General features: G+C 35.4%; 1 protein-coding gene across 2 annotated transcripts in view; it reads right to left on the reverse strand.

Moving 5' to 3' along the window:
- HOMER3 (homer scaffold protein 3) overlaps positions 1-9548 on the reverse strand; it is a 37476-nt gene extending 27928 nt beyond the window's left edge. The window contains exons 1-14 of one of the 2 annotated variants that reach the window (XM_026064840.1): positions 9197-9548; positions 8650-8795; positions 8253-8312; positions 7930-8028; positions 7539-7638; positions 7249-7359; positions 6720-6871; positions 6209-6384; positions 4687-4843; positions 4113-4335; positions 3533-3648; positions 2930-3096; positions 2707-2759; positions 718-1623 (exon numbers count right to left, since the gene is read on the reverse strand). In XM_026064840.1, coding sequence (XP_025920625.1) covers positions 884-1623; positions 2707-2759; positions 2930-3096; positions 3533-3648; positions 4113-4335; positions 4687-4843; positions 6209-6384; positions 6720-6871; positions 7249-7359; positions 7539-7638; positions 7930-8028; positions 8253-8312; positions 8650-8795; positions 9197-9299 — 2403 coding nt within the window. In that variant the 5' untranslated portion in view covers positions 9300-9548 and the 3' untranslated portion in view covers positions 718-883. Of the gene's footprint in view, positions 1-717; positions 1624-2706; positions 2760-2929; positions 3097-3532; positions 3649-4112; positions 4336-4686; positions 4844-6208; positions 6385-6719; positions 6872-7248; positions 7360-7538; positions 7639-7929; positions 8029-8252; positions 8313-8649; positions 8796-9196 lie in introns of those variants that run through there. The other variant, XM_026064844.1, reaches the window with a different exon arrangement.
- Positions 9549-10870: the final 1322 nt, after the last annotated feature.

A 10870-nucleotide genomic window follows, 5' to 3' on the forward strand; every position in this document is an offset into this window, starting at 1 on the left:
TAAAAAAAAAAAAAAAAAAAAAGAGCTCCGTCTAGGAGAAGAGACCTTGTACCTTGTACTCTATGCATGTCTGGCAAGAGACAGAGTGAGGCAGCATAGCCTTTTGTTCAGGGATTTCACTGATAGAGAACCCAAGTTATTTTCCAAACAAGAAAACATATATTAAAAAAAAAAAAGTGTTTCAGACAAAATTCTCAATGTTCAATGGCCTTTAACAAAAGCAGCTACAGTGTCTGAATTTTCACTGCACCTCAGAAATAAATTTAGATCAACTATGCAGTACATAAGCTGATTCATGATGGTCTTTGGACAGAAGATGTATCATAAAGTTTATAAAAATGCATCAGAGAAATAAATGTATGTAAAGTGTTTTGAAAGCTTAAATAATAAAGGGAAAGGAGGAGACAACAGAAAAAGATAAAATATAGGAGGATGACTCAGGAACTTCTAACAAAGCGTCAGATCTGACACCTGTACTCACTATGGTCAGTGACAAGTCATTTAACCTCCTATGTAAAATGAGGATAAAATCAACCTCCTGGGGCACTGGGAGACTTAATTAGTTGCTATTCATGGATTAAGCAGAAAGTCTGAAGGTGAAAGCACTAAATGCTAAGCATTATTAGCTTCAGAAGTATTAATTTCTGTAATTGGGCAACCCCAACATTACAAAAAAGTGGATCAGTGTCAATTTTAGAAATAAATTTATTTTTATAGTTCTATCATGTCAAAAAAGGTACCCAAACAAGGAATTTTGTTTTTAAAAGTAGTAACTAGAAACACATTTATATAACATACAATGCAGCTTGTCATCTTGAATTCTGAGCTTCTGACTCCTACCCAAATTTACATTCCACGTTCCTTAACAGGAAACATGTTATCTTCAACCAAACAACTCTGCGASTTGCAAGCTCCCGGAGCTCCCTGTAAAACTTGCACTGTGCTGTGCATCAGGGCTGCACTTCCTTTCTGAGGAAAAGCTCACAAGTGGTATTGATTCATTGCCAGAAGACAGGTTTGCTCGTGTGGCTGAACTTTTCCTTACACAGCCTGATCCCTCTGTGGCCAATCCTGGACTTCCCAAGCAATCTGCATTGGCTGTTCTTGAGCCGGTTTCTCTACGCTTCCAAGGTACAGATAAATGCCCCTTGTAAAAGTTCCAAACCAACAAGAAAGAAAAAAGAAGAGCAAAACCAGCCCCCAGAAGTTTTAAAACAAGCTTCTCTTTTTGGTTGTCCATGGATTTCTGTTTTGCTGCTTCCTTTAGTAAAGTTGGTACTGAAGACTTAACACTCACAGCTGCCGTTTCATTAAGTGCGTTTGTTGTGGCATTAACATTTGCATTGTCTGTCTTCTGTCGGGCATAAAGGGCATAGCTGGCCACAGTGATAAGGAATTCTTTCCCTTTGGTTTTCTCTATTGAGAGACAATCATAGAATCCAGCCTCATCCATCGTCACATTAAATATTACTATTCCTCCATCATAGAGGAGGTATTTAGAGTCCTCAGCCTGAAGTCTGCTCCCATTAAACTTCCACACTACGCTTGCCAGATTTGACAGAGGAACACATTTGAGATGAACGTTATTTCCAAGGGTAAAGAGAAATTTTCTCACATTATTTTCTGAAATTATGAAGATTATTTTTTAATCAAGAACAGTGATGGTTTACTTTAACTTACAAAACCAAATACATAAACATCAAATTCAATTCACTAGTCTAACAATGGGTAATGAATAGGAAGGGCTAAAGACAAAGAAATCCCATTACTAACAGGTCTGACCACCTCTCAGTGAGATATAAGGGCAGAGAGTGCATCTTGCTGGCTTTATTCCCACTGACAACTAGCCGAATGAATATGGAACTAGAAATTGAACACTTCCAGATTTTAATCTGATTTTTCCTCACTTGTATATGTAGCCACCCATAAATAAATTCAGCTCTGTATGCCTAAACATTTACATTGGTAAATGACATCTCTTCAAAAAAATGGTCTGATGTTTAGATCTAACTGTACTATGTTTATTTCAACTAAGCGTTCCCTAGCTGTCCCGCTAATCACCTTATTATCATTTTTAGTGCAGTCTAAAATATACAAGACTGAAGACAATGCTGACTTTAAAAAGACATAAGTGAAGGTGAGGGAAACATCTTGTGTCATGGAAGTAATGTATCTTGCCATTCATTACAAAGTCACTAAATAATAACACCAGATCACACATCTGTTAATCTACATTAAAAGAAATTAATTTCCCAATCCCATTCAAATAATAAAAAGTCATCTTAAATGGCTGCTAACATATAGCCTTCTTTTTAAATGTACTTTTGAATAGTACTTGTTGTGTATCTGCAAAACAGTATCCTAAAGCAGTGACAGATTTAATAGGATGGCTGACGTGACATGTGATTTCTGCAAAGTGGGTGTCGGGGAGATACCAATAACCTCAAATGGGTCACATTCATGCTTCCCTTGAGAGCAATAGTTTCAATCCGAACAAGAGTTTTCCGACATCAAAACTGAGGGGATTAAGAATATAAGGCAGTATCAGTGCAGCATGGGGTGGTTTTTTTGGTCTTTCTTAGTTCAAAAGTAACAATCAGCATGTTTTTAACTGTGTGGTTTTCTGTCACACAAGAATTCCAGTGACCGCAAATTGAAAAAAGCACTTTAAATTGTGTAATTTTTTTAAAACAAATGTTCACGTACCTACACTAAGACAGCTGGAAGCATCTCCATATTTAACACTTTGAATTAAATTCCTAAGGGGAAAAAAAAACAGATTAAAAAAAAAAACAGACAAAAAGTGTTCCAGCTTGTATGATACCATTTCTAGGGATCATCCTAGTTTTGTGTTGCAGACAGTAAGAGTGCATTTATAAAGCAATTTCACATCAGGTGTACAGCTAAAAAACCCCATCTCTTTACTTACTTCCTATCACCAGTTTGATTTGCCAGTAGAACACATTCATTAGAAGACTGAGACCACGCGCAGTAAGGATCCCGTGCCAAGATGCAATCCAAGCAGTATTTATATTGGCGGCATTCAGAAACTGGAAGCTGCACCACTTGGGACTGAGAGCCTACATAGAGCATTCCCTGGAAATGCAGGAGGGAGTTCTTATTTTATAATGGTGTGTGGGATTTTAAAACTGTTATTTTCAAATATGGATCGTAAGAATTTCTGGTATTTACTAAAAAAACCTGTAAACTAAAAATCTTGTAAGAATAGATGATGATATAAAAATAGATGATATAAAAAAATCTAGCTTTGCATAACATGCAAAATGACAGAGTTCCTTCCCTATTTTTTTTTTAAATTAACATAAAGGCTTGTTTCAGTTGTATTTTGATACACAAAAAATCTACAGATAAAAAGAGGTATTGTGCTTTTGTTATTAATGAGTTCATGACAGAAGTAGAATTACGAGACATTTACGGAGCATTTAAGAGCCAAAAGAACAACACAGAAGAGGAAGGCCCGAGGCAAACTATTATAGCAGTCACTTTGCATCTGTAGGGACAGAAGTTCTACCTTTTTAGAAGACAGCTGGAGAGACTGTACAGGCTCAGGAGACAGAAACAGCTGTAGCTCTTCCACAATGAACATTTCCCCATCCCAGTTGAAAGCTTTATGCAAATATCCATCAGCTACATAAAATGAAATGTATTTTTAAGGAGAAATTTGTTTAAACATTGCATAACATTTTAGTTTTAAAATTCATGTCAAAATTAGATAGAGATTCACAAGTCATTCTTGGGGATAAGGAATTTCTGAAACTCTTCCAAACAATTTTTAATTTTATTTCAATAAGAGAGAAGTGATGGTTTTTCTCAGGGAAAAAAGACCCCAAACAATCCCTGAATTTGCAAATATCATTATGCTGAGTCTCCTTTGATATGGAAAGTTTCTAATGAGAGCCTTTTAATGTTCAACAAACCAAACACATTTAATCTAATTGGGAAGAAAATATTAAACTAGCAAGGCAGCTTCTGAATGCAAAACTTTATCTGAAGTTGATGAATGTTTTTACTTTTCAGAAGTCTCAGAAAAAATTTTTGAAAGAAAATCCATAAAAATGTATAGTATTTTTTCCTAAAATAAAAGCACTTACCTGTTCCTAGAAACATAACATCATATGTTTGTTTATCAAGGCCAGTGACTCTGTCTACCACAATCCTGGTATAGTTTGAACCTCTTTTCAGTAGCACTGGCCTATTACCAATTGGATTTACAGAATTATCCATTAGAGGGTGATCTCTAACAAACTGCAAAACTTTGTCAGGCAAGTCAGAAGAAGTGTTATATCCAAAACTCCGGGCAAAATTATCAATGCACTAGAAACAAAACATAATGAACATGATTACAATTCCTTTTACATTTCACCCAGGTATAAAAAAATGCTGTATTTTGTTTCAAACATGCAGCTATTTCTACTTATCTTCACAAGAGAAAAATAATTATTTTCCTCACACTCTAAGCATAACCGCATGTTCTTTGCGGAGCAGAACTGTAAGTAGCTTTTCTAGGAACCTCCATATATACCTATAATGGGATAAGAAGGCAGGTATGCCTTTGCTGATTATAAACACTATATTTCTACTGGCAAAATATGAACTGATAATTTGATACCAAAAAAGAAAATCCAGAGACTGTTCTTTAATAAGAACAAGTAAATTCATATTTACAGCACCAGGACGTGGGACTGGCACTTCTCCCCTGTATACCACCCATTTAACATGGGAATGTTCCACAGTTACTGGTCCTTTGTAGTTTCCTTTGGAGAAGACTTCTTGAATATTTTTCATACTGTATGCACAAACAGCTGATATGTCCAATCTTCCCCTTCAAAGAATAATAATAAAAAAAAGCATGTTATATTGGCTTTTAAATAGAAAGAAGAGCTGTAAAACAACCTGCTCTCCACAGTGTGCACTGTTATATCTTTTTGAGGATTAGTCAAAAGATATCTAATACTAAAAATACTTCCCTCTGGCAGTTTTCATGATTCATTAAGAAGGGAATAAAGCAGAGATATTTCTACAAGATTGTATTAAATATGTTTTTCTTAAAAATCAAGTAACAGTCCTCACAAACTGAAATGGCTGAGATGATGAGGTCCTTTGACCATCTCTTTTAAACAGATAGGTTTCCCCTCCCTCTGACACCACACTTCAGACATACACCATTAATTCCTCTTGTAATCTTTCTAATTCATCTTGTTGGAAAACACACCACTCTTCCACTTTGCCTCCAATTTTAATGTTTTTCAAAATGACAACCAAAAGTTTACCTAAACTTTTAGGAGTGTATGGTTCAGACACCAACTTCATTTCAGTTCTACCAGGGAATATGAAGTGATATACACAAAGTCTGAGTCTCTTTACCATACCCAAAGGAATAAATGTTGTGGTTTTTAAAATGCACATCTGCAATTTCCTATTTTAGCACACATTGAACCCAATCGGCCATAACGAGAAATAAAACTGTCGCATAAGCTCCAGTGGGTATAAACTGTCAGATAAATAATACTGACTGAGCTGCATTCTGAGAATTATGATGCTTATTATAAAATATGAAAATTATGTACTCATAGTTACTTTGTCACTGGTAATTTTTGACATATAAAGTTTCAAGACACTCTGGTTTCTCTTCATTTGTCAGAGCAGCAAGAAAAAGCTAGTTAACAGCAAAATATGAAAGGAAGAACACTGAAGTTCTGTTTTTATTTTTACAGAACATTACATTAGACAAGTAGGCCATGAAAGATACTGCTTTTGAATAGAAGACTAATTCTGCACCCTAAAATGCCAGCTACTTCCCTTAGTGCAATAAAGACCAGAAGAATCTAGGGCTTTCTGTAAGTAATTACGTAATTTTATATGTAATTAGTTTTAATTGCTCCACCATCTGAATGGAGAAAACATTAACTCTAAATATTTGGCTTAGGAAGAGCTTTTGGTTAGTCTTTAATTGAAGGCTTTGGCCCAGGAACCCAACAACATTTTGTTTCAGAAGATGGTAATATTTGCTCATTTGGATCAAGCTGCAAGGAAAACAGATGTGGTCCATTAAAACATGCAGACTAGCTGGTAACCTCTTATTCTGAGTTAAAGACAAATGGCTGCAATCAGGCCTTTAATACTGAAGTGAGAACCCTTTACTCAGGTCATTACAAACTCTAGTAGCAGATGTAGTCCTTTATCTCACCATTGTTGGGAAAAAATTCCATAAAAAACACTGTCCTGCCAGTCTGTTCTCCTAAGTAAAAAGATGTCCTGGATAATATTGAAATGGAAATGTAACTCAGGAATGGAACAGGAAAGTCGGGATTTTAAAAATGATGTCCATCTTCTCTGCAATATGCGTTTTCCACCAAGATCACCCTGAATGAAGGAATAACACCATCACTGTGGAATGTATAAAGAAATAGATATAATTTTCACCTGATAGCATTGCTGTAAGGAAAAATATAGTTGGCCTTTCAATATAAATCTAAGGTCAAAGCCAAAGAAAAAAGGTTTAAATGTCATATGCAACCTGAACAGTTGGTTCTGTTCTAGGAGAAAAAGGAGGAAGCTAGTTTAGAAATAAATATGAAATAAAGGGTGTATGATAGAATTTCAACTGGTGAGACAGTGTAGATACCGCTGTTAATCACTCAGCTATGAAACTTCATTTGAAATACACTAAACACAATCTTTATACTACAAATATTAACCTTGCAGATACGGGCAATTCTGGACACCAGAAGCTTGTCATAGAATTCAAATTCAACAGCTGTTTCAGTGAAGAACACATAAATTTTATCATCATCTCCATTTGGATTAGATTCACTTTCCTGTACTATCTCCATATTGACAAAGCTTGGTTCTGAAATACATGAATATACAAAACATTTTAAGTTTATTTATGAAAACCCATAAGTGCCAGATATTGTTTTAAAATTAAGTATCTAATTCACCCTTTTTGTGGGGCAGTGGACAGGGAAAGGCTGGAAAATATTTATGAGTTAGAATCTATCAAAAATTAAGAAAGAAACTGTGCTTTCATAAATGGGAAGAGACTGTGGTTTGTTTCATCATTGTAGTTCTTAGTGACAAATTTATTTTAAATTTTGTCCTTAGTTTAAAAGCTCACACTTTCTGGACATTGCAAAATCAATACATAACATACACTATTACGTTCTACAGATAACTCACACACCAATATAAGCTCAAGAGACTGAAATAGGTATAACAACTTCTTACCATTTAGCCAAGATGTTTTAAATTCTGTTCTTACAGGGTTCCTCATACTGCGAAGTATTATAGGTTCTGTTCCCAAAAAATTATTTGAAGTAGCCGAATAAAATTCACCATCTGTTAAGTTTTGGAAGAAATAACAAAGCATAAAGTACTTATTTTTAAAATGCAAAGAAACAGCCATAAGAAACAAACTGGGCTTGACATTTCATGCAAAAATAGAACCAGGATAACAGTAGCCAAAACCTAAGGTTAGAYGAGGAAAACTTTCAGCTTGCATGTCAGTCCAAACATACCTACAAAAACAGAAGCATATTTCAGAGTCGGTTCAAATGGACATTTTCCTCTGCTGTCTTCAGCTTTTCCTTGCAAACTTATGTTTGTCCTATGGATAACCTATGGTAAGCAAGCATTTTAATAGGATGAAAACCAAGGCCTCCCATGTGCTAAAATGAAATGATTAGCAAACACCTTTAAAGGAGATGATCACAGAACAGGGTTAATACAGAAATGTGAATTCTGTGCAAAAAGAAATAATGCTTGGTAACCACTTCCCTGGTCTTTCATGCTTTTATAAAAGAATTATGAAAGTTTCAAGTTTTTTAAAAGGAATATTTTTAGAAAGGTGCTTAAAGATCTGCCATACTATTCAAACATCTTCAGTAAAATGTACTCAAATATAATTACCATATGATCGCAAGCTGGATGATAAGCGTTGGTTCCACAAACATATAAGTTAGAGTCATTTATCTTATGGAGGAATAGGATGTAGTTCTGGCATCTTATCTAAAATAGAAAAATAAAAGGAGAGCAAGTTTATATAGTTTAGGTAACTTGCATTTGAAAATTTTCTGGTGTCTTAGCAGCAAGCAAACAAACCTGTAAAATTCAAATGAAACTGCTTTTACTTCTTTCACTAAAAAAAAAAAAAAAAAAAAAAAAGCTTGACATTGTAGCTATTTTTTGTCTTAGTTAACAACTTAGAGGGGGAAACAAAGGTTTTTGCCTACCTTGTCCTTTCCTCTTTGAATACATTCCAGCTGTCTTTCCTGTGTAGCAAACCAGTATTCCTACAAGCCAAAAATACATCAAAGTCGGTATGCTGCAATTTTTTGCACAAAAATTATGTGCAAAACTAAAAACAAACCTAACTTTGAATCTATTAGGGGCAAATTAACAGTTCTATGTATAGAACTGTATGTATATGTATGTAACATATCCGGCATACTAATACCCTGAAGAGATGTTTTATCTTACTTCAAAAAATGATATTGTAATAAAGTTACAAGTCTTGAAATTATAATACTTTGATATATTTAAAATCAGACCACCAGGTGATCCCAAATACATAAAACCACAGGCAAGATATTTTTATAAAGCAGGCATGAAATAAGATGTTTAACTTACCCTGGCTATTTCTCTAGAAATATTATTCAAGTCAAGAGCAAATACAGCATCTCTGCCTCCAACAAATAAGGTATCAGTTTCTTCATTCACAAGGAGAGTGGAAACATTGGATAATCCTTGTTTCATAAAAGTTTTTATATTTCCAGCTATAAACGTAGAGGATAAGTTATTTTTAAAATGTTTATTACTAGAATCCCACCATTATATAATCAAAATTCCAGACAAATAGTAACAAAACAAAAATAAAGTTTATACACATTTCCTGAACATTTTCTAAATAATATGAAAATATTTGGATAGATGCATGGATAGTCTTTTCCTACTTTAATATAGGAAAATAAACAACATAGTATCACTATTAGCTATATGCCCGAACCTCCAGCTACAACAATTAATGTTCAGGAATTCCTCATTGGAATTTGGACAAGTGCATGCGCTGTCACTGAGGTGAAACAGTCCATAGCATTCTTTCCTGAGACTAAAAAACTAAAGCCCCAACCCTGTGCTACATTCCTTTGTGTTGATTAAATTACTATTTTTCACTTACTTTGGTATTTTACTGTTTTTCTGGGAATGCAGTTCACAACAGATGCTTCTGTCTCTTGCRTTAATTGCAAAACAAGATAAATGACAACTGCAGTTCTACCCATTTTCAGAGATTTGACTAGAAATAACTTCTTTCCAGTTTAAATTCCTTGACATTAAATAACCACAGTCAGCAATTTCTTCACAGTTCTTGAGAAAGTTCTGCTAAAGACCTCCAAAGTAGATATTTGTAGTCGTCAAACATTTTCTGAAACTTGTGAAATCAAAGCAATCTCTTACATTTTCCTTTCCAATAACTACTTCCAGACATCCTAAAATTAAAAGCAGTTTAAGTCCAATGTAATATTTGGTTACCTTCATTTTTTTAAGAGATGGACAACCACGCCCTTTTACAAGATTTTTGTCGCTGTTATCTATATTGTTGCTATTCAGAATTAGATCCTACTCTGATGGCAATTCCAGGCTAATACCAGCAAACAATTGCTTATGCATCTTTTCTTATTTACATTTTTTAATACCTGGTCACAACAAAGGTGAATTATCTAATTATTTTTTCCTACAATGTATTTATTTCCTAACTTTATGCCAAGTCTGAGATTCTCATTTGCAACCTGAGATGCTTCAGATTTTCTGCAGGGTATCTAAATATTATTTTACGAAGAGGAAGAACTAGTAACAATATTTGCAGATTGCTAAGATTGTGTTCTTCTCTACAGCAATTCACCAATTTATACATATATGTATGTATATACATACATACATACATACATATATATATCAACCACATGTTAGGAAGAAAGAATTTATATTTTATTAATTTAATTAGAATTAGGTACTTTTATGCCTGAAATCTTGGCAGTCTGTCTAAATGAATATGCCCTGCAGGCAATGCTAGAAAATTAAGCAAAATTAAAGCTAGGTGGTTGTAATCCGCAATTACCAAAACCACAAAGTAAGATTCCAAATCTGCTTTTATAAAGACAGGAATTGGTGCTCTTTATGCACTTTCATCTTTAGGCAAATGCCGACAGCAAAAGAAACTGTTTGCATTAGCCTAAGCCAAGTAAGATATTGTTTGGATTAAAGTATTTTTAAATTAATAAATCAGGTTAGAAACTTCAGAAAGCTATTAAATAATTTCTGTTAGCCCCTGTACTGTAASCCAGGGTATGACTCTCCACAGATTTGGCCCATCTCCTGAAGCACGCACGCTAAGACACTTTCACAGCCCACAAATACAGGTCTCCTAGGACACAAAAAAAGACTTTTCCCACAGTCTTGTTTCATACTTTTCTGCAGTCAGCTTTGTTTACAGCACCTGGGACCGCTAGTCCTGGCAGTAAGGGACACCAGGTGTTAGCGGTTCACCTTCCCCATCAAGTCTTTTGTTTCAGCTGCAGAAACCTTACTCATGACCCTGCACTGCCACCGCAGGGCTTGCCCTAGCCCCTTCCCTTGGGATGGCATTCAGGCTTGTGGCGCAGAGGGTCCGGCCTGAGGGACAGGAGGCTTAAGGAAGCCCGTGGCTCCAGGATCCCCCAGCTACACCCGGCCCGGCATCACCCCACGGAGCCCCATCGCCCCTCAGGGAAAGAGGCTGAAGCGCCCTCGGCAGGACACCCGCCCCGCTTTCCCCTGGGCCCGCGCGCCCCTAAGATGGCGGCACCTCCCTTCA

Source organism: Apteryx rowi, unplaced genomic scaffold (assembly GCF_003343035.1).
Source record: "Apteryx rowi isolate R43461 unplaced genomic scaffold, aptRow1 scaffold_220, whole genome shotgun sequence".
Taxonomy (NCBI): Eukaryota; Metazoa; Chordata; class Aves; order Apterygiformes; family Apterygidae; genus Apteryx; species Apteryx rowi.